The sequence below is a fragment of the Carcharodon carcharias genome, chromosome 2, assembly GCF_017639515.1.
Source record: "Carcharodon carcharias isolate sCarCar2 chromosome 2, sCarCar2.pri, whole genome shotgun sequence".
Classification (NCBI taxonomy): Eukaryota; Metazoa; Chordata; class Chondrichthyes; order Lamniformes; family Lamnidae; genus Carcharodon; species Carcharodon carcharias.
The window spans coordinates 121,343,397-121,365,432 of NC_054468.1; the positions used below are offsets into that span (position 1 = coordinate 121,343,397).

Below are 22,036 nucleotides of genomic sequence, written 5' to 3' on the forward strand. Positions count from 1 at the left end.
GTTGGTGCTGCTGCTGTTGCTGCTGCTGCTGCTGTTGCTGAAGCTGTTGTTGCTGGTGTTGGAGCTACTGCTGTTGATGCTGCTGCTGCTGCTGTTGCTGCTGTTGTTGCTGGTGTTGGTGGTGCTACTGTTGCTGCTGCAGTTGCTGTTGCTGCTGCTGCTGCTGTTGCGGCCACTGGTGTTGCTGCTGCTGGTTCCGGTGCTGCTGATACTGGTGCTGCTGCTGTTGATGCAATGATACTGCTGCTGCTGCTGCTGGTGCTGCTGCTGTTGTTGCTCATGTTGGTACTGCTGCTGCTGCTGGTGTTGGTGGTGCTGTTGCTGCTGCTGTTGCTGGTGCTGTGGCTGCTGCTATTGCTGGTGCTGCTCTGGCTGTTGCTGCTGCTGCTGTTGCTGCTGCTGTTGTTGCTGCTGCTGGCGCTGCTCTTCCTGTTGCTGGTGTTGCTGCTGCTGTTGCTGGTGCTGCTGCTACTGTTGCTGCTGTTGTCACTCCTTATGGTTTTGCTGCAGCTGTTGTTGCAGGGGTTGGTGCTGCTGGTTTTAGTACTGCTGCTGGCGCTCTTGCTCTTGCTGCTGGTGTTGCTGTTGTTGCTGTTGCTGCTGCTAGTGCTGCTGCTGCTAGTACTACTGGTGGTGTTGCTGCTACTGCTGCTGGTGATGGTGCTGTTGCTCTTGCTGTTGCTGCTGCTGTTGCTGGAGCTGATACTGCAGCAGCATCAGCAGCAACAGCAGCGGCAGCACCTGGGGCTGCTGGTGCTGATACTGCTGTTGTTGCTACTGCTGGTGCTCTTGCTGTTGCTGCTGGGGTTGGAGCTGCTGTTGCTGTTGCTGCTGCTAGTGTTGCTGCTGCTGTTGCTGTTGTTGCTGGTGTTGGTACTGCTGCTGCTGCTGGTGTTGGTGCTGCTGTGGCTGCTGATTTTGCTGGTGCTGCTCTGGCTGTTACTGCTGCTGCTGTTGCTGCTGCTGTTGCCGCTGTTGATGGCACTGCTCTTCCTGTTGCTGGTGTTGCTGCTGCTGTTGCTGGTACTGCTGCTGGTGCTGCTGCTGCTGCTGCCATTGCTGCTGTTGCTGCTGCTGGTGATGCTGTAGCTGCTGCTGCTGCTGTTATTGCTGCTGGTACTGCTGTTGCTGTTGCTGCTGCTATTGCTGATGCTGCTGTTGCTGCTACTCCTGCTATCCCTATTGTTGTTCGTGCTGTTGCTGTTGGTGCTTCTACTGCCAGCTGCTGCAGCTGCTGCTGCTGTTGGTACAGCTGCTGCTGTTGCTGCTGCTGTTGCTGTTGCTGGTGCTTTGGCTGCTGCTACTGTTGCTGCCGGTTTTGGTGCTGCTGCAGGTGCTTTGGCTGCTGTTGCTCCTGCTGTTGCTGTAGCTATTGCTTCTACTGATCCTGTTGCTGCTACTGGTGGTGGTGCTACTGCTGGTGCTGCTACTGATCCTGTAGCTGCTACTGGTGGTGGAGCTGCTGCTGGTGCTGCTCTTGCTGTTGCTGCTGGTGCTGCTGCTGGTGATGCTGGTGATGCTGTAGTTGCTGCTGCTGCTGTTATTGCTGCTGGTACTGCTGTTGCTGTTGCTGCTGCTATTGCTGATGCTGCTGTTGCTGCTACTGCTGCTGTTCCTGTTGTTGTTGGTGCTGCTGCTGTTGGTGCTGCTGCTGCTAGCTGCTGCAGCTGCTGCTGCTGTTGGTACTGCTGCTGCTGTAGCTGCTGCTGTTGCTGCTGCTGGGGCTTTGGCTGCTGCTACTGTTGCTGCCAGTGCTGGTGCTGCTGCTGCTGGTGACTGCTGCTGGTGCAGCTGATGTTGTCGCTCCTGCTGTTGCTGTAGCTATTGTTGCTACTGATACTGTTGCTGCTACTGGTGGTGGTGCTGCTGCTGGTGCTGCTCTTGCTGTTGCTGCTGGTGTTGCTCCTGTTGCTGCAGATGTAGTTGCTGCTACTGCTGGTACTGGTGCTGCTGCTCATGCTGTTGCTGGTGCTAGTGCTGCTGATGTTGCTGCTGGTTCTGGTGCTGCTGATACTGGTGCTGCTGCTGTTGCTGCAACTGATATGGCTGCTGCTGCTGCTGTTGTTGCTGTTGCTGGTGCTTTGCCTGCTGCTGCTGCTGCTGTTGCTGCTGGTGATGGTGCTCCTGCTGCTGCTGTTGCTGCAGCTATTGCTGCTACTGATGCTATTGCTGCTACTGGTGGTGCTGCTGCTGCTGGTGCTGCTGATGCTGGTGCTGCTGCTGTTGCTGAAACTGATACTGCTGCTGGTGCTGTTGCTGTTGCTGTATCAGCTGGTGATGCTGGTGTTCCTGCTGGTGCCGTTGCTGTTGTTGCTGGTGTTGGTACTGCTGCTGCTCGTGGTGTTGGTGCTGCTGTGGCTGCTGATTTTGCTGGTGCTGCTCTGGCTGTTACTGCTGCTTCTGTTGCTGCTACTGTTGCCGCTGTTGATGGCGCTGCTCTTCCTGTTGATGGTGTTGCTGCTGCTGTTGCTGGTGCTGCTGCTGCCATTGCTGCTGTTGCTGTTGCTGTTGATGCTGTAGTTGCTGCTGCTGCTGTTATTGCTGCTGGTACTGCTGTTGCTGTTGCTGCTGCTATTGCTGATGCTGCTGTTGTTGCTACTGCTGCAGTCCCTATTGTTGTTCGTGCTGCTGCTTTTGCTGCTGCTGCTGCCAGCTGCTGCAGCTGCTACTGCTGTTGGTACTGCTGCTGCTGTTGCTGATGATCTTTCTGTTGCTGGTGATTTGGCTGCTGCTACTGTTGCTGCCGGTTTTGGTGCTGCTGCTGGTGCTTTGGCTGCTGTTGCTCCTGCTGTTGCTGTAGCTATTGCTGCTACTGATCCTGTTGCTGCTACTGGTGCTGGTGCTGCTGCAAGTGCTGCTACTGATGCTCTTGCTGCTACTGGTGGTGGTGCTGCTGCTGGTGCTGCTCTTGCTGTTGCTGCTGGTGTTGCTGCTTTTGCTGTTGCTGGTGCTTTGGCTGCTGCTACTGTTGCTGCCGGTGTTGGTTCCGTTGCAGGTGCTTCGGCTGCTGTTGCTGATGCTGTTGCTGTAGCTATTGCTGCTACTGATCCTGTTGCTGCTACTGGTGGTGGTGCTGCTGCTGGTGCTGCTACTGATCCTGTTGCTGCTACTGGTGGTGGTGCTGCTGCTGGTGCTGCTCTTGCTGTTGCTGCTGGTGTTGCTGGTGTTGCTGCTGCTGGTGATGCTGTAGTTGCTGCTGCTGCTGTTATTGCTGCTGGTACTGCTGTTCCTGTTGCTGCTGCTATTGCTGATGCTGCTGTTGCTGCTACTGCAGCTGTTCCTGTTGTTGTTGGTGGTGCTGCTGCTGGTGCTGCTCTTGCTGTTGCTGCTGGTGTTGCTGCTTTTGCTGTTGCTGTTGCTTTGGCTGCTGCTACTGTTGCTGCCGGTGTTGGTTCTGCTGCTGGTGCTTTGGCTGCTGTTGCTGATGCTGTTGCTGTAGCTATTGCTGCTACTGATCCTGTTGCTGCTACTGGTGGTGGTGCTGCTGCTGGTGCTGCTACTGATCCTGTTGCTGCTACTGGTGGTGGTGCTGCTGCTGGTGCTGCTCTTGCTGTTGCTGCTGGTGTTCCTGGTGTTGCTGCTGCTGGTGATGCTGTTTTTGCTGCTGCTGCAGTTATTGCTGCTGGTACTGCTGTTGCTGTTGCTGCTGCTATTGCTGATGCTGCTGTTGCTGCTACTGCAGCTGTTCCTGTTCTTGTTGGTGCTGCTGCTGTTGGTGTTGCTGTTGCTAGCTGCTGCAGCTGCTGCTGCTGTTGGTACTGCTGCTGCTGTTGCTGCTGCTGTTGCTGTTGCTGGTGCTTTGGCTGCCGCTACTGTTGCTGCCAGTGCTGGTGCTGCTGCTGCTGGTGGCTGCTGCTGGTGCAGCTGCTGTTGTTGCTGCTGCTGTTGCCGTAGCTATTGTTGCTACTGATCCTGTTGCTGCCACTGGTCGTGGTGCTGCTGCTGGTGCTGCTCTTGCTGTTGCTGCTCGTGTTGCTCCTGTTGCTGCAGATGTAGTTGCTGCTGTTGCTGGTACTGGTGCTGCTGCTTATGCTGTTGCCTCTGCTGTTGCTGGTACTAGTGCTGCTGATGTTGCTGCTGGTTCTGGTGCTGCTGATACTGGTGCTGCTGCTGTTGCTGCAACTGATACGGCTGCTGCTGCTGCTGTTGTTGCTGTTGCTGGTGCTTTGCCTGCTGCTGCGGCTGTGGCTGCTGGTGTTGGTGCTCCTGCTGCTGCCGTTGCTGCTGTTGCTGCTGCTGGTGATGCTGTAGTTGCTGCTGCTGCTGTTATTGCTGCTGGTACTGCTGTTGCTGTTGCTGCTGCTATTTCTGATGCTGCTGTTGCTGCTAATGCTGCTGTCCCTATTGTTGTTCGTGCTGCTGCTATTGGTGCTGCTACTGCCAGCTGCTGCAGCTCCTACTGCCGCTGGTACTGCTGCTGCTGTTGCTGCTGCTGTTGCTGTTGCTGGTGCTTTGGCTGCTGCTACTGTTGCTGCCGGTGTTGGTGCTGCTGCTGCTGCTTTGGCTGCTGTTGCTGCTGCTGTTGCTGTAGCTATTGCTGCTACTGATCCTGTTGCTGCTACTGGTGCTGGTGCTGCTGCAAGTGCTGCTACTGATCCTCTTGCTGCTACTGGTGGTGGTGCTGCTGCTGGTGCTGCTCTTGCTGTTGCTGCTGGTGTTGCTGCTGTTTCTGCTGAGGGTGATGCTCTAGTTGCTGCTGCTGCTGTTATTGCTGCTGGTACTGCTGTTGCTGTTGCTGCTGCTATTGCTGATGCTGCTGTTGCTGCTACTGCTGCTGTTCCTGTTGTTGTTGGTGCTGCTGCTTTTGGTGCTGCTGCAGCTAGCTGCTGCAGGTACTGCTGCTGTTGGTACTGCTGCTGCTGTTGCTGCTGCTGATGTTGATGCTGGTGCTTTGGCTGCTGCTACTGTTGCTGCCAGTGCAGGTGCTGCTGCTGCTGGTGGCTGCTGCTGTTGCAGCTGCTGTTGTTGCTCCTGCTGTTGCTGTAGCTATTGTTGCTACTGATCCTGTTGCTGCTACTGGCCGTGGTGCTGCTGCTGGTGCAGCTCTTGCTGTTGCTGCTGGTGTTGCTACTGCTGCTGTTCCTGTTGTTGTTGGTGCTGCTGCTTTTGGTGCTGCTGCTGCTAGCTGCTGCAGCTACTGCTGCTGTTGGTACTGCTGCTGCTGGTGGTGTTGGTGCTGCTGTGTTTGCTGATTTTGCTGGTGGTGCTCTGGCTGTTACTGCTGCTGCTATTGCTGCTGCTGTTGCCGCTGTTCATGGTGCTGCTCTTCCTGTTGCTGGTGTTGCTGCTGCTGTTGCTGGTACTGCTGCTGTTGCTGCTGCTGCTGCTGCCATTGCTGCTGTTGCTGCTGCTGGTGATGCTGTAATTGCTGCTGCTGCTGTTATTGCTGCTTGCTGGTACTGCTGTTGCTGTTGCAGCTGCTATTGCTGATGCTGCTGTTGCTGCTACTGCTGCTGTTCCTGTTGTTGTTGGTGCTGCTGCTTTTGGTGCTGCTGCAGCTAGCTGCTGCAGGTACTGCTGCTGTTGGTACTGCTGCTGCTGTTGCTGCTGCTGATGTTGATGCTGGTGCTTTGGTTGCTGCTACTGTTGCTGCCAGTGCAGGTGCTGCTGCCGCTGGTGGCTGCTGCTGTTGCAGCTGCTGTTGTTGCTCCTGCTGTTGCTGTAGCTATTGTTGCTACTGATCCTGTTGCTGCTACTGGCCGTGGTGCTGCTGCTGGTGCTGCTCTTGCTGTTGCTGCTGGTGTTGCTACTGCTGCTGTTCCTGTTGTTGTTGGTGCTGCTGCTTTTGGTGCTGCTGCTGCTAGCTGCTGCAGCTACTGCTGCTGTTGGTACTGCTGCTGCTGGAGGTGTTGGTGCTGCTGTGTTTGCTGATTTTGCTGGTGCTGCTCTGGCTGTTACTGCTGCTGCTATTGCTGCTGCTGTTGCCGCTGTTGATGGCGCTGCTCTTCCTGTTGCTGGTGTTGCTGCTGCTGTTGCTGGTACTGCTGCTGTTGCTGCTGCTGCTGCTGCCATTGCTGCTGTTGCTGCTGCTGGTGATGCTGTAGTTGCTGCTGCTGCTGTTATTGCTGCTGGTACTGCTGTTGCTGTTGCTGCTGCTATTGCTGATGCTGCTGTTGCTGCTACTGCTGCTGTTCCTCTTGTTGTTGGTGCTGCTGCTTTAGGTGCTGCTGCTGCTATCTGCTGCAGCTGCTGCTGCTGTTGGTACTGCTGCTGCTGTTACTGCTGCTGATGTTGCTGCTGGTGCTTTGGCGGCTGCACTGTTGCTGCCAGTTTGGTGCTGCTGCTGCTGGTGGTTGCTGCTGGTGCAGCTGCTGTTGTTGCTCCCGCTGTTGCTGTAGCTATTGTTGCTACTGATCCTGTTGCTGTTACTGGTCGTGGTGCTGCTGCTGGTGCTGCTCTTGCTGTTGCTGCTGGTGTTGCTCCTGTTGTTGCAGATGTAGTTGCTGCTGTTGCTGGTACTGGTGCTGCTGCTTATGCTGTTGCTGCTGCTGTTGCTGGTGGTAGTGCTGCTGATGTTGCTGCTGGATCTGGTGCTGCTGATACTGGTGCTGCTGCTGTTGCTGCAACTGATACGGCTGCTGCTGCTGCTGTTGTTGCTGTTGCTGGTGCGTTGCCTGCTGCTGCTGCTGTTGCTGCTGGTGTTTGTGCTCCTGCTGCTGTTGCTGCTGCTGTTGCTGCAGCTATTGCTGCTACTGATGCTATTGCTGCTACTGGTGGTGCTGCTGATGCTGGTGCTGCTGATGCTGGTGCTGCTGCTGTTGCTGAAACTGATACTGCTGCTGGTGCTGTTGCTGTTGCTGTTGCAGCTGGTAATGCTGGTGTTCCTGCTGGTGCTGTTGCTGTTGTTGCTGGTGTTGGTACTGCTGCTGCTGGTGGTGTTGGTGCTGCTGTGGCTGCTGAGTTTGCTGGTGCTGCTCTGGCTGTTACTGCTGCTGCTGTTGCTGCTGCTGTTGCCGCTGTTGATGGCGCTGCTCTTCCTGTTGCTGGTGTTGCTGCTGCTGTGGCTGGTAATGCTGCTGTTGCTGCTGCTACTGCCATTGCTGCTGTTGCTGCTGCTGTTGATGCTGTAGTTGCTGCTGCTGCTGTTATTGCTGCTGGTACTGATGTTGCTGTTGCTGCTGCAATTGCTGATGCTGCTGATGCTGCTACTGCTACTGTCCCTATTGTTGTTATTGCTGCTGCTTTTGGTGCTGCTGCTGCCAGCTGCTGCAGCTGCTACTGCTGTTGGTACTGCTGCTGCTGTTGCTGCTGCTGCTGTTGCTGTTGCTGGTGCTTTGGCTGCTGTTGCTCCTGCTGATGCTGTAGCTATTGCTGCTACTGATCCTGTTTCTGCTAAAGGTGCTGGTGCTGCTGCAAGTGCTGCTACTGATCCTGTTGCTGCTACTGGTGGTGGTGCTGCTGCTGGTGCTGCTCTTGTTGTTGCTGCTGGTGTTGCTGCTGTAGTGCTGCTGGTGATGCTCTAGTTGCTGCTGCTGCTGTTATTGCTGCTGGCACTGCTGTTGCTGTTGCTACTGCTATTGTTGCTGGTACTGCTGCCATTGCTGCTGCTGCTGCTGCCATTGCTGCTGTTGCTGCTGCTGTTGATGCTGTAGTTGCTGCTGCTGCTGTTATTGCTGCTGGTACTGCTGTTGCTCTTGCTGCTGGTATTGCTGATGCTGCTGTTGCTGCTACTGCTGCTGTCCCTATTGTTGTTCGTGCTGCTGCATTTGGTGCTGCTGCTGCCAGCTGCTGCAGCTGCTACTGCTGTTGGTACTGCTGCTGCTTTGCTGCTTATGTTGCTGTTGCTGGTGCTTTGGCTGCTGCTACTGTTGCTGCCGGTGTTGGTGCTGCTCCTGGTGCTTTGGCTGCTGTTGCTCCTGCTGTTGCTGTAGCTATTGCTGCTACTGATCCTGTTGCTGCTACTGGTGGTGGTGCTGCTGCTGGTGCTGCTCTTGCTATTGCTACTGGTGTTGCTGCTGTTGCTGCAGCTGGTGATGCTGTAGTTGCTGCTGCTGCTGTTATTGCTGCTGTTACTTCTGTTGCTGTTGTTGCTGCTATTGCTGATTCTGCTGTTGCTGCTACTGCTGCTGTCCTTATTGTTGTTCGTGCTGCTGCTGTTGTTGCTGCTGCTGCTAGCTGCTGTAGCTGCAGGTGCTGTTGGTACTGCTGCTGCTGTGGCTGCTGCTGTTGCTGTTGCTGGTGCTTTGGCTGCTGCTACTCTTGCTGCCGGTGTTGGTGCTGCTGCTGGTGCAGCTGCTGCTGTTGCTCCTGCTGTTGCTGTAGCTATTGCTGCTACTGATCCTGTTACTGCTACTGGTGGTGGTTCTGCTGCTGGTGCTGCTCTTGCTGTTGCTGCTGGTGTTGCTGCTGTTGCAGCTCATGTTGTTGCTGCTGTTGCTGCTACTGCTGCTGTTCCTGTTGCTGTTGGTGCTGCTGCTGGTCGTTGCTGGAGCTGCTGCTGCTGTTGGTACTGCTGCTGCTGTTGCTGCCATTGCTGGTGCTGCTGCTGCTGGTGGCTCCAGCTGCTGCAGCTACTGCTGCTGTTGGTACTGCTGCTGCTGGTGGTGTTGGTACTGCTGTGGCTGCTGCTTTTGCTGGTGCTGCTCTGGCTGTTACAGCTGCTGCTGTTGCTGCTGCTGTTGCCGCTGTTGATGGCGCTGCTCTTCCTGTTGCTGGTGTTGCTGCTGCAGTTGCTCGTACTGCTGCTGTTGCTGCTGCTGCTGCCATTGCTGCTGTTGCTGCTGCTGGTGATGCTGTAGTTGCTGTTTCTGCTGTTATTGCTGCTGGTACTGCTGTTGCTGTTGCTGCTGCTATTGCTGATGCTGCTGTTGCTGCTACTGCTGCTGTCCCTATTGTTGTTCGTGCTGCTGCTTTTGGTGCTGCTGCTGCCAGCTGCTGCAGCTGCTGCCGCTGTTGGTACTGCTGCTGCTGTTGCTGCTGCTGTTGCTGTTGCTGGTGCTTTGGCTGCTGCTACTGTTGCTGCCGGTGTTGGTTCTGCTGCTGGTGCTTTGGCTGCTGTTGCTGATGCAGTTGCTGTAGCTATTGCTGCATCAGATCCTGTTGCTGCTACTGGTGGTGGTGCTGCTGCTGGTGCTGCTCTTGCTGTTGCTGCTGGTGTTGCTGGTGTTGCTGCTGCTGGTGATGCTGTAGTTGCTGCTGCTGCTGTTATTGCTGCTGGTACTGCTGTTGCTGTTGTTGCTGCTATTGCTGATGCTGCTGTTTCTGCTACTGCAGCTGTTCCTGTTGTTGTTGGTGCTGCTGCTGTTGGTGCTGCTGTTGCTAGCTGCTGCAGCTGCTGCTGCTGTTGGTATTGCTGTTGCTGTTCCTGCTGCTGTTGCTGTTGCTGGTGCTTTGGCTGCTGCTACTGATGCTGCCAGTGCTGGTGCTGCTGCTGCTGGTGGCTGCTGCTGGTGCAGCTGCTGTTGTTGCTCCTGCTGTTGCTATAGCTATTGTTGCTACTGATCCTGTTGCTGCTACTCGTCGTGGTGCTGCTGCTGGTGCTGCTCTTGCTGCTGCTGCTCGTGTTGCTCCTGTTGCTGCAGATGTAGTTGCTGCTGTTGCTGGTACTGGTGCTGCTGCTTATGCTCTTGCTGCTGCTGCTGCTGGTGCTAGTGCTGCTGATGTTGCTGCTGGTTCTGGTGCTCCTGATACTGGTGCTGCTGCTGTTGCTGCAACTGATACGGCTGCTGCTGCTGTTGTTGCTGTAGCTGGTGGTTTGGCTGCTGCTGCTGCTGTTGCTGCTGGTGTTGGTGCTCCTGCTGCTGCTGTTGCTGCTGCTGTTGCTGCAGCTATTGCTGCTACTGATGCTATTGCTGCTACTGGTGGTGCTGCTGCTGCTGGTGCTGCTGATGCTGGTGCTGCTGCTGTTGCTGGAACTGATACTGCTGCTGGTGCTGTTGCTGTTGCTGTTGCAGCTGGTGATGCTGGTGTTCCTGCTGGTGCTGTTGCTGTTGTTGCTGGTGTTGGTACTGCTGCTGCTGGTGGTGTTGGTGCTGCTGTGACTGCTGCTTTTGCTGGTGCTGCTCTGGCTGTTACTGCAGCTGCTGTTGCCGCTGTTGATGATGCTGCTCTTCCTGTTGCTGGTGTTGCTGCTGCTGTTGCTGGTACTGCTTCAGTTGCTGCTACTGCTGCTGCCATTGCTGCTGTTGCTGCTGCTGGTGATGCTGTGGTTGCTGCTGCTGCTGTTATTGCTGCTGATACTGCTGTTGCTGTTGCTGCAGCTATTGCTGATGCTGCTGTTGCTGCTACTGCTGCTGTTCCTGTTGTTGTTGGTGCTGCTGCATTTGGTGATGCTGCAGCTGCTAGCTGTTGCAGCTGCTGCTGCTGTTGGTACTGCTGCTGCTGTTGCTGCTGCTGGTGTTTTGGCTGCTGCTACTGTTGCTGCCTGTGCTGGTACTGCTTTTGCTGGTGGTTGCTGCTGGTGCACCTGCTGTTGTTGCTCCAGCTGTTGCTGTCGATATTGCAACTACTGTTCCTGTTGCTGCTACTGGTCGTGGTGCTGCTGCTGGTGCTGCTCTTGATGTACCGGCTGGTGTTGCTCCTGTTGCTGCAGATGTAGTTGCTGCTGTTGCTGGTACTGGTGCTGCTGCTTATGCTGTTGCTGCTGCTGTTGCTGGTGCTAGTGCTGCTGATGTTGCTGCTGGTTCTGGTGCTGCTGATACTGGTGCGGCTGCTGTTGCTGCAACTGATACGGCTGCTGCTGCTGCTGTTGTTGCTGTTGCTGTTTTTTTGCCTGCTGCTGCTGCTGTTGCTACTGGTGTTGGTGCTCCTGCTGCTGCTGTTGCTACTGCTGTTGCTGCAGCTATTGCTGCTACTGATGCTATTGCTGCTACTGGTGGTGCTGCTGCTGCTGTTGCTGCTGATGCTGGTGCTGCTGCTGTTGCTGCAACTGATACTGCTGCTGGTGCTGTTGCTGTTGCTGTTGCAGCTGGTGATGCTGGTGTTCCTGCTGGTGCTGTTGCTGTTGTAGCTGGTGTTTGTACTGCTTCTGCTGGTGGTGTTGGTGCTACTGTGGCTGCTGCTTTTGCTGGTGCTGCTCTGGCTGTTTCTGCTGCTGCTGTTGCTGCTGCTGTTCCCGCTGTTGATGGCGCTGCTCTTCCTGTTGCTGGTGTTGCTGCTGCTGTTGCTGGTACTGCTGCTGTTGCTGCTGCTGCTGCTGCCATTGCTGCTGTTGCTGCTCCTGGTGATGCTGTAGTTGCTGCTGCTGCTGTTATTGCTGGTGGTACTGCTGTTGCTTTTGCTGATGCTATTGCTGATGCTGCTGTTGCTGCTAATGCTGCTGTCCTTATTGTTTTTCGTGCTGCTGCTTTTGGTGCTGCTGCTTCCAGCTGCTGCAGCTGCTGCTGCTGTTGGTACTGCTGCTGCTGTTGCTGCTGCTGTTGCTGGTGCTGGTGCTTTGGCTGCTGCTACTGTTGCTGCCGGTGTTGGTAATGCTGCTGTGCAGCTGCTGCTGTTGCTCCCGCTGTTGCTGTAGCTACTGCTGCTACTGATCCTGTTGCTGCTTCCGGTGGTGGTGCTGCTGCTGGTGCTGCTCTTGCTGTTGCTGCTGGTGTTGCTGCTGTAGCTGCTGCTGGTGATGCTGTAGTTGCTGCTGCTGCTGTTATTGCTGCTGGTACTGCTGTTGCCTTTGCTGCTACTATTTCTGATTCTGCTGTAGCTGATACTGCTGCTGTCCCTATTGTTGTTCGTGCTGCTGCTGCTGGTGCTGCTGCTGCTAGCTGCTGTAGCTGCTGCTGCTGTTGCTTCTGCTGCTGCTGTTGCTGCTGCTGTTGCTGTTGCTGGTGCTTTGGCTGCTGCTACTGTTGCTGCCGGTGTTGCTGCTTCTGCTGGTGCAGCTGCTGCTGTTGCTCCTGCTGTTGCTGTAGCTTTTGCTGCTACTGATCCTGTTGCTGCTGCTGGTGGTGGTGCTGCTGCTGGTGCTGCTCTTGCTGTTGCTGCTGGTGTTGCTGCTGTTGCAGCTCATGTTGTTGCTGCTGTTGCTGCTACTGCTGCTTTTCCTGTTGCTATTGGTGCTGCTGCTTCTGGTGCGGCTGCTGCTGTTGCTGCCAAAGCTTGTGCTGCTGCTGCTGGTGGCTGCTGCTGGTGCAGCTGCTGTTCTTGCTCCTGCTGTTGCTGTAGCTATTGTTGCTACTGATCCTGTTGCTGCTACTGGTCGTGGTGCTTCTGCTGGTGCTGCTCTTGCTGTTGCTGCTGGTCTTGCTCCTGTTGCTGCAGATGTAGTTGCTGCTGTTGCTGGTACTGGTGCTGCTGCTCATGCTGTTGCCTCTGCTGTTCCTGGTGCTAGTGCTGCTGATGTTGCTGCTGGTTCTGGTGCTGCTGATACTGTTGCTGCTGCTGTTCCTGCAACTGATATGGAAGCTGCTGTTGCTGCTGTTGCTGTTGCTGGTGCTTTGGCTGCTGCTGCTGCTGTTGCTGCTAGTGTTGGTGCTCCTGCTGCTGCTGTTGCTGCTGCTGTTGCTGCAGCTATTGCTGCTACTGATGCTATTGCTGCTACTGGTGGTGCCGCTGCTGCTGGTGCGGCTGATGCTGGTGCTGCTGCTGTTGCTGAAACTGATACTGCTGCTGGTGCTGTTGCTGTTTCTGCGGCAGCTGGTGATGCTGGTGTTCCTACTGGTGCTTTTGCTGTTGTTGCTGGTGTTGGTACTGCTGCTGCTGGTGGTGTTGGTGCTGCTGTGGCTGCTGCTTTTGCTGGTGCTGCTCTGGCTGTTACTGCTGCTGCTGTTGCTACTGCTGTTGCCGCTGTTGATGGCGCTGCTCTCCCTGTGGCTGGTGTTGCTGCTGCTGTTGCTGGTACTGCTGCTGTTGCTGCTGCTGCTGCTGGTGTTGCTGCTTTTGCTGCTGCTGGTGATGCTGTAGTTGCTGCTGCTGCTGTTATTGCTGCTGGTACTGCTGTTGCTGTTGCTGCTGCCATTGCTGATGCTGCTGTTGCTGCTGCTGCTGCTGTCCCTATTGTTGTTCGTGCTGCTGCTTTTGGTGCTGCTACTGTTGCTGCCGGTGTTGGTGCAGCTGCTGGCGCATTGGCTGGTGTTGCTCCTGCTGTTGCTGCTACTGATGCTATTGCTGCTACTGATGCTATTGCTGCTACTGGTGGTGCTGCAACTGCTGGTGCTGCTGATGCTGGTGCTGCTGCTGTTGCTGCAACTGATATTGCTGCTGGTGCTCTTGCTGTTGCTGTTGCAGCTGGTGATGCTGGTGTTCCTGCTGGAGCTGTTGCTGTTGTTGCTGGTGTTGGTACTGCTGCTGCTGGTGGTGTTGGTGCTGCTGTGGCTGCTGCTTTTGCTAGTGCTTCTCTGGCTGTTACTGCAGCTGCTGTTGCCGCTGTTGATGATGCTGCTCTTCCTGTTGCCGGTGTTGCTGCTGCTGTTGCTGGTACTGCTGCTGTTGCTGCTCCTGCTGCTGCCATTGCTGCTGTTGCTGCTGCTGTTGATGCTGTAGTTGCTGCTGCTGCTGTTATTGCTGCTGATACTGCTGTTGCTGTTGCTGCAGCTATTGCTGATGCTGCTGTTGCTGCTACTGCTGCTGTTCCTGTTGTTGTTGGTGCTGCTGCATTTGGTGCTGCTGCTGCTAGCTGCTGCAGCTGCTGCTGCTGTTGGTACTGCTGCTGCTGTTGCTGCTGCTGTTACTGCTGCTGGTGTTTTGGCTGATGCTACTGTTGCTGCCAGTGCTTCTGCTGCTGCTGCTGGTGGCTGCTGCTGGTGCTGCTGCTGTTGTTGCTCCTGCTGTTGCTGTAGCTATTGTTGCTACTGATCCTGTTGCTGCTACAGGTCGTGGTGCTGCTGCTGGTGCTGCTCTTGCTGTTCCTGCTGGTGTTGCTCCTGTTGCTGCAGATGTAGTTGCTGCTGTTGCTGGTACTGGTGCTGCTGCTTATGCTGTTGCTGCTGCTGTTGCTGGTGCTAGTGCTGCTGATGTTGCTGCTGGTTCTGGTGCCGCTGATACTGGTGCTGCTGCTGTTGCTGCAACTGATACGGCTGCTGCTGCCGCTGTTGTTGCTGTTGCTGGAGCTTTGCCTGCTGCTGCTGCTGCTGCTGCTGGTGTTGGTGCTCCTGCTGTTACTGCTGCTGTTGCTGCAGCTATTGCTGCTACTGATGCTGTTGCTGCTACTGGTGGTGCTGCTGCTGCTGGTGCTGCTGATGCTGGTGCTGCTGCTGTTACTGCAACTGATACTACTGCTGGTGCTGTTGCTGTTGCTGATGCAGCTGGTGATGCTGGTGTTCCTGCTGGTGCTGTTGCTGTTTTTGCTGGTCTTGGTACTGCTTCTACTGGTGGTGTTGTTGCTACTGTGGCTGCTGCTCTTGCTGGTGCTGCTCTGGCTGTTACTGCAGCTGCTGTTGCTGCTGCTGTTGCCGCTGTTGATGGCGCTGCTCTCCCTGTTGCTGGTGTTGCTGCTGCTGTTGCTGGTACTGCTGCTGTTGCTGCTGTTGCTGCTGGTGTTGCTGCTGTTGCTGCTGCTGGTGATGCTGTCGTTGCTGCTGCTGCTGTTATTGCTGCTGGTACTGCTGTTGCTGTTGCTGCTGCTATTGCTGATGCTGCTGTTGCTGCTACTGCTGCTGTCCCTATTGTTGTTCGTGCTGCTGCTTTTGGTGCTGCTGCTGCCAGCTGCTGCAGCTGCTGCTGCTGTTGGTACTGCTGCTGCTTTTGCTGTGGCTGTTGCTGCTGCTGGTGCTTTGGCTGCTGCTACTGTTGCTGCCGGTGTTGGTGATGCTGCTGTGCAGCTGCTGCTGTTGCTCCCGCTGTTGCTGTAGCTACTGCTGCTACTGATCCTGTTGCTGCTACCGGTGGTGGTGCTGCTGCTGGTGCTGCTCTTGCTGTTGCTGCTGGTGTTGCTGCTGTAGCTGCTGCTGGTGATGCTGTAGTTGCTGCTGCTGCTGTTATTGCTGCTGGTACTGCTGTTGCTGTTGCTGCTGCTATTGCTGATGCTGCTGTAGCTGATACTGCTGCTGTCCCTATTGTTGTTCGTGCTGCTGCTGCTGGTGCTGCTGCTGCTAGCTGCTGTAGCTGCTGCTGCTGTTGGTTCTGCTGCTGCTGTTGCTGCTGCTTTTGCTGTTGCTGGTGCTTTGGCTGCTGCTACTGTTGCTGCCGGTGTTGGTGCTTCTGCTGGTGCTGCTGCTGCTGTTGCTCCAGCTGTTGCTGTAGCTTTTGCTGCTACTGATCCTGTTGCTGCTGCTGGTGGTGGTGCTGCTGCTGGTGCTGCTCTTGCTGTTGCTGCTGGTGTTGCTGCTGTTGCAGCTCATGTTGTTGCTGCTGTTGCTGCTACTGCTGCTTTTCCTGTTGCTGTTGGTGCTACTGCTTCTGGTGCGGCTGCTGCTGTTGCTGCCAGTGCTGGTGCTGCTGCTGCTGGAGGCTGCTGCTGGTGCAGCTGCTGTTGTTGCTCCTGCTTTTGCTGTAGCTATTGTTGCTACTGATCCTGTTGCTGCTACTTGTCGTGGTGCTGCTGCTGGTGCTGCTCTTGCTGTTGCTGCTGGTGTTGCTCCTGTTGCTGCAGATGTAGTTGCTGCTGTTGCTGGTACTGGTGCTGCTGCTCATGCTGTTGCCTCTGCTGTTGCTGGTGCTAGTGCTGCTGATGTTGCTGCTGGTTCTGGTGCTGCTGATATGGTTCCTGCTGCTGTTCCTGCAACTGATATGGAAGCTGCTGTTGCTGCTGTTGCTGTTGCGGGTGCTTTGGCTGCTGCTGCTGCTGTTGCTGCTGGTGTTGGTGCTCCTGCTGCTGCTGTTGCTACTGCTGTTGCTGCAGCTATTGCTGCTACTGATGCTATTGCTGCTACTGGTGGTGCCGCTGCTGCTGGTGCTGCTGATGCTGGTGCTGCTGCTGTTGCTGGAACTGATACTGCTGCTGGTGCTGTTGCTGTTTCTGGTGCAGCTGGTGATGCTGGTGTTCCTGCTGGTGCTGTTGCTGTTGTTGCTGGTGTTGGTACTGCTGCTGCTGGTGGTGTTGTTGCTGCTGTGGCTGCTGCTTTTGCTGGTTCTGCTCTGGCTGTTACTGCAGCTGCTGTTGCTGCTGCTGTTGACGCTGTTGATGGCACTGCTTTTCCTGTTGCTGGTGTTGCTGCTGCTGTTGCTGGTACTGCTGCTGTTGCTGCTGCTTCTGCTGCCATTGCTGCTGTTGCTGCTGCTGGTGATGCTGTAGTTGCTGCTGCTGCTGTTATTGCTGCTGGTACTGCTGTTGCTGTTGCTGCTGGTATTGCTGATGCTGCTGTTGCTGCTACTGCTGCTGTCCCTATTGTTGTTCGTGCTGCTGCTTTTGGTGCTGCTGCTGCCAGCTGCTGCAGCTGCTGCTGCTGTTTGTGATGCTGGTGTTCCTGCTGGAGCTGTTGCTGTTGTTGCTGGTGTTGGTACTGCTGCTGCTGGTGGTGTTGGTGCTGCTGTGACTGCTGCTTTTGCTGGTGCTGCTCTGGCTGTTACTGCAGCTGCTGTTGCCGCTGTTGATGATGCTGCTCTTCCTGTTGCTGGTGTTGCTGCTGCTGTTGCTGGTACTGCTTCAGTTGCTGCTACTGCTGCTGCCATTGCTGCTGTTGCTGCTGCTGGTGATGCTGTGGTTGCTGCTGCTGCTGTTATTGCTGCTGATACTGCTGTTGCTGTTGCTGCAGCTATTGCTGATGCTGCTGTTGCTGCTACTGCTGCTGTTCCTGTTGTTGTTGGTGCTGCTGCATTTGGTGATGCTGCAGCTGCTAGCTGTTGCAGCTGCTGCTGCTGTTGGTACTGCTGCTGCTGTTGCTGCTGCTGTTGCTGCTGCTGGTGTTTTGGCTGCTGCTACAGTTGCTGCCTGTGCTGGTACTGCTTTTGCTGGTGGTTGCTGCTGGTGCACCTGCTGTTGTTGCTCCAGCTGTTGCTGTCGATATTGCAACTACTGTTCCTGTTGCTGCTACTGGTCGTGGTGCTGCTGCTGGTGCTGCTCTTGATGTACCGGCTGGTGTTGCTCCTGTTGCTGCAGATGTAGTTGCTGCTGTTGCTGGTACTGGTGCTGCTGCTTATGCTGTTGCTGCTGCTGTTGCTGGTGCTAGTGCTGCTGATGTTGCTGCTGGTTCTGGTGCTGCTGATACTGGTGCGGCTGCTGTTGCTGCAACTGATACGGCTGCTGCTGCTGCTGTTGTTGCTGTTGCTGTTTTTTTGCCTGCTGCTGCTGCTGTTGCTGCTGGTGTTGGTGCTCCTGCTGCTGCTGTTGCTACTGCTGTTGCTGCAGCTATTGCTGCTACTGATGCTATTGCTGCTACTGGTGGTGCTGCTGCTGCTGTTGCTGCTGATGCTGGTGCTGCTGCTGTTGCTGCAACTGATACTGCTGCTGGTGCTGTTGCTGTTGCTGTTGCAGCTGGTGATGCTGGTGTTCCTGCTGGTGCTGTTGCTGTTGTAGCTGGTGTTTGTACTGCTTCTGCTGGTGGTGTTGGTGCTACTGTGGCTGCTGCTTTTGCTGGTGCTGCTCTGGCTGTTTCTGCTGCTGCTGTTGCTGCTGCTGTTCCCGCTGTTGATGGCGCTGCTCTTCCTGTTGCTGGTGTTGCTGCTGCTGTTGCTGGTACTGCTGCTGTTGCTGCTGCTGCTGCTGCCATTGCTGCTGTTGCTGCTCCTGGTGATGCTGTAGTTGCTGCTGCTGCTGTTATTGCTGGTGGTACTGCTGTTGCTTTTGCTGATGCTATTGCTGATGCTGCTGTTGCTGCTAATGCTGCTGTCCTTATTGTTTTTCGTGCTGCTGCTTTTGGTGCTGCTGCTTCCAGCTGCTGCAGCTGCTGCTGCTGTTGGTACTGCTGCTGCTGTTGCTGCTGCTGTTGCTGGTGCTGGTGCTTTGGCTGCTGCTACTGTTGCTGCCGGTGTTGGTAATGCTGCTGTGCAGCTGCTGCTGTTGCTCCCGCTGTTGCTGTAGCTACTGCTGCTACTGATCCTGTTGCTGCTTCCGGTGGTGGTGCTGCTGCTGGTGCTGCTCTTGCTGTTGCTGCTGGTGTTGCTGCTGTAGCTGCTGCTGGTGATGCTGTAGTTGCTGCTGCTGCTGTTATTGCTGCTGGTACTGCTGTTGCCTTTGCTGCTACTATTTCTGATTCTGCTGTAGCTGATACTGCTGCTGTCCCTATTGTTGTTCGTGCTGCTGCTGCTGGTGCTGCTGCTGCTAGCTGCTGTAGCTGCTGCTGCTGTTGCTTCTGCTGCTGCTGTTGCTGCTGCTGTTGCTGTTGCTGGTGCTTTGGCTGCTGCTACTGTTGCTGCCGGTGTTGCTGCTTCTGCTGGTGCAGCTGCTGCTGTTGCTCCTGCTGTTGCTGTAGCTTTTGCTGCTACTGATCCTGTTGCTGCTGCTGGTGGTGGTGCTGCTGCTGGTGCTGCTCTTGCTGTTGCTGCTGGTGTTGCTGCTGTTGCAGCTCATGTTGTTGCTGCTGTTGCTGCTACTGCTGCTTTTCCTGTTGCTATTGGTGCTGCTGCTTCTGGTGCGGCTGCTGCTGTTGCTGCCAAAGCTTGTGCTGCTGCTGCTGGTGGCTGCTGCTGGTGCAGCTGCTGTTCTTGCTCCTGCTGTTGCTGTAGCTATTGTTGCTACTGATCCTGTTGCTGCTACTTGTCGTGGTGCTTCTGCTGGTGCTGCTCTTGCTGTTGCTGCTGGTCTTGCTCCTGTTGCTGCAGATGTAGTTGCTGCTGTTGCTGGTACTGGTGCTGCTGCTCATGCTGTTGCCTCTGCTGTTCCTGGTGCTAGTGCTGCTGATGTTGCTGCTGGTTCTGGTGCTGCTGATACTGTTGCTGCTGCTGTTCCTGCAACTGATATGGAAGCTGCTGTTGCTGCTGTTGCTGTTGCTGGTGCTTTGGCTGCTGCTGCTGCTGTTGCTGCTAGTGTTGGTGCTCCTGCTGCTGCTGTTGCTGCTGCTGTTGCTGCAGCTATTGCTGCTACTGATGCTATTGCTGCTACTGGTGGTGCCGCTGCTGCTGGTGCGGCTGATGCTGGTGCTGCTGCTGTTGCTGAAACTGATACTGCTGCTGGTGCTGTTGCTGTTTCTGCGGCAGCTGGTGATGCTGGTGTTCCTACTGGTGCTTTTGCTGTTGTTGCTGGTGTTGGTACTGCTGCTGCTGGTGGTGTTGGTGCTGCTGTGGCTGCTGCTTTTGCTGGTGCTGCTCTGGCTGTTACTGCTGCTGCTGTTGCTACTGCTGTTGCCGCTGTTGATGGCGCTGCTCTCCCTGTGGCTGGTGTTGCTGCTGCTGTTGCTGGTACTGCTGCTGTTGCTGCTGCTGCTGCTGGTGTTGCTGCTTTTGCTGCTGCTGGTGATGCTGTAGTTGCTGCTGCTGCTGTTATTGCTGCTGGTACTGCTGTTGCTGTTGCTGCTGCCATTGCTGATGCTGCTGTTGCTGCTGCTGCTGCTGTCCCTATTGTTGTTCGTGCTGCTGCTTTTGGTGCTGCTACTGTTGCTGCCGGTGTTGGTGCAGCTGCTGGCGCATTGGCTGGTGTTGCTCCTGCTGTTGCTGCTACTGATGCTATTGCTGCTACTGATGCTATTGCTGCTACTGGTGGTGCTGCAACTGCTGGTGCTGCTGATGCTGGTGCTGCTGCTGTTGCTGCAACTGATATTGCTGCTGGTGCTCTTGCTGTTGCTGTTGCAGCTGGTGATGCTGGTGTTCCTGCTGGAGCTGTTGCTGTTGTTGCTGGTGTTGGTACTGCTGCTGCTGGTGGTGTTGGTGCTGCTGTGGCTGCTGCTTTTGCTAGTGCTTCTCTGGCTGTTACTGCAGCTGCTGTTGCCGCTGTTGATGATGCTGCTCTTCCTGTTGCCGGTGTTGCTGCTGCTGTTGCTGGTACTGCTGCTGTTGCTGCTCCTGCTGCTGCCATTGCTGCTGTTGCTGCTGCTGTTGATGCTGTAGTTGCTGCTGCTGCTGTTATTGCTGCTGATACTGCTGTTGCTGTTGCTGCAGCTATTGCTGATGCTGCTGTTGCTGCTACTGCTGCTGTTCCTGTTGTTGTTGGTGCTGCTGCATTTGGTGCTGCTGCTGCTAGCTGCTGCAGCTGCTGCTGCTGTTGGTACTGCTGCTGCTGTTGCTGCTGCTGTTACTGCTGCTGGTGTTTTGGCTGATGCTACTGTTGCTGCCAGTGCTTCTGCTGCTGCTGCTGGTGGCTGCTGCTGGTGCTGCTGCTGTTGTTGCTCCTGCTGTTGCTGTAGCTATTGTTGCTACTGATCCTGTTGCTGCTACAGGTCGTGGTGCTGCTGCTGGTGCTGCTCTTGCTGTTCCTGCTGGTGTTGCTCCTGTTGCTGCAGATGTAGTTGCTGCTGTTGCTGGTACTGGTGCTGCTGCTTATGCTGTTGCTGCTGCTGTTGCTGGTGCTAGTGCTGCTGATGTTGCTGCTGGTTCTGGTGCCGCTGATACTGGTGCTGCTGCTGTTGCTGCAACTGATACGGCTGCTGCTGCCGCTGTTGTTGCTGTTGCTGGAGCTTTGCCTGCTGCTGCTGCTGCTGCTGCTGGTGTTGGTGCTCCTGCTGTTACTGCTGCTGTTGCTGCAGCTATTGCTGCTACTGATGCTGTTGCTGCTACTGGTGGTGCTGCTGCTGCTGGTGCTGCTGATGCTGGTGCTGCTGCTGTTACTGCAACTGATACTACTGCTGGTGCTGTTGCTGTTGCTGATGCAGCTGGTGATGCTGGTGTTCCTGCTGGTGCTGTTGCTGTTTTTGCTGGTCTTGGTACTGCTTCTACTGGTGGTGTTGTTGCTACTGTGGCTGCTGCTCTTGCTGGTGCTGCTCTGGCTGTTACTGCAGCTGCTGTTGCTGCTGCTGTTGCCGCTGTTGATGGCGCTGCTCTCCCTGTTGCTGGTGTTGCTGCTGCTGTTGCTGGTACTGCTGCTGTTGCTGCTGTTGCTGCTGGTGTTGCTGCTGTTGCTGCTGCTGGTGATGCTGTCGTTGCTGCTGCTGCTGTTATTGCTGCTGGTACTGCTGTTGCTGTTGCTGCTGCTATTGCTGATGCTGCTGTTGCTGCTACTGCTGCTGTCCCTATTGTTGTTCGTGCTGCTGCTTTTGGTGCTGCTGCTGCCAGCTGCTGCAGCTGCTGCTGCTGTTGGTACTGCTGCTGCTTTTGCTGTGGCTGTTGCTGCTGCTGGTGCTTTGGCTGCTGCTACTGTTGCTGCCGGTGTTGGTGATGCTGCTGTGCAGCTGCTGCTGTTGCTCCCGCTGTTGCTGTAGCTACTGCTGCTACTGATCCTGTTGCTGCTACCGGTGGTGGTGCTGCTGCTGGTGCTGCTCTTGCTGTTGCTGCTGGTGTTGCTGCTGTAGCTGCTGCTGGTGATGCTGTAGTTGCTGCTGCTGCTGTTATTGCTGCTGGTACTGCTGTTGCTGTTGCTGCTGCTATTGCTGATGCTGCTGTAGCTGATACTGCTGCTGTCCCTATTGTTGTTCGTGCTGCTGCTGCTGGTGCTGCTGCTGCTAGCTGCTGTAGCTGCTGCTGCTGTTGGTTCTGCTGCTGCTGTTGCTGCTGCTTTTGCTGTTGCTGGTGCTTTGGCTGCTGCTACTGTTGCTGCCGGTGTTGGTGCTTCTGCTGGTGCTGCTGCTGCTGTTGCTCCAGCTGTTGCTGTAGCTTTTGCTGCTACTGATCCTGTTGCTGCTGCTGGTGGTGGTGCTGCTGCTGGTGCTGCTCTTGCTGTTGCTGCTGGTGTTGCTGCTGTTGCAGCTCATGTTGTTGCTGCTGTTGCTGCTACTGCTGCTTTTCCTGTTGCTGTTGGTGCTACTGCTTCTGGTGCGGCTGCTGCTGTTGCTGCCAGTGCTGGTGCTGCTGCTGCTGGAGGCTGCTGCTGGTGCAGCTGCTGTTGTTGCTCCTGCTTTTGCTGTAGCTATTGTTGCTACTGATCCTGTTGCTGCTACTTGTCGTGGTGCTGCTGCTGGTGCTGCTCTTGCTGTTGCTGCTGGTGTTGCTCCTGTTGCTGCAGATGTAGTTGCTGCTGTTGCTGGTACTGGTGCTGCTGCTCATGCTGTTGCCTCTGCTGTTGCTGGTGCTAGTGCTGCTGATGTTGCTGCTGGTTCTGGTGCTGCTGATATGGTTCCTGCTGCTGTTCCTGCAACTGATATGGAAGCTGCTGTTGCTGCTGTTGCTGTTGCGGGTGCTTTGGCTGCTGCTGCTGCTGTTGCTG

The 22,036-nt window shown here is 55.5% G+C and overlaps 1 protein-coding gene and 1 pseudogene across 1 annotated transcript in view; both read right to left on the reverse strand.

Annotated features, from left to right (window-relative positions):
• Positions 1-449, reverse strand: part of LOC121288147 (uncharacterized protein DDB_G0271670-like) — a gene marked incomplete at its 5' end in the record, with an annotated part of 4,802 nt that extends 4,353 nt beyond the window's left edge. The window contains 3 exon segments of the mRNA XM_041206543.1: positions 1-111; positions 114-202; positions 242-449. The exon segment at positions 1-111 is cut by the window's left edge and continues 58 nt beyond it. Of these exon segments, the coding sequence (XP_041062477.1) occupies positions 1-111; positions 114-202; positions 242-449 (408 nt within the window).
• Positions 450-3,277: 2,828 nt separating this feature from the next.
• On the reverse strand, positions 3,278-6,650 carry LOC121291932 (annotated as a pseudogene).
• Between the last annotated feature and the right edge of the window lie 15,386 nt (positions 6,651-22,036).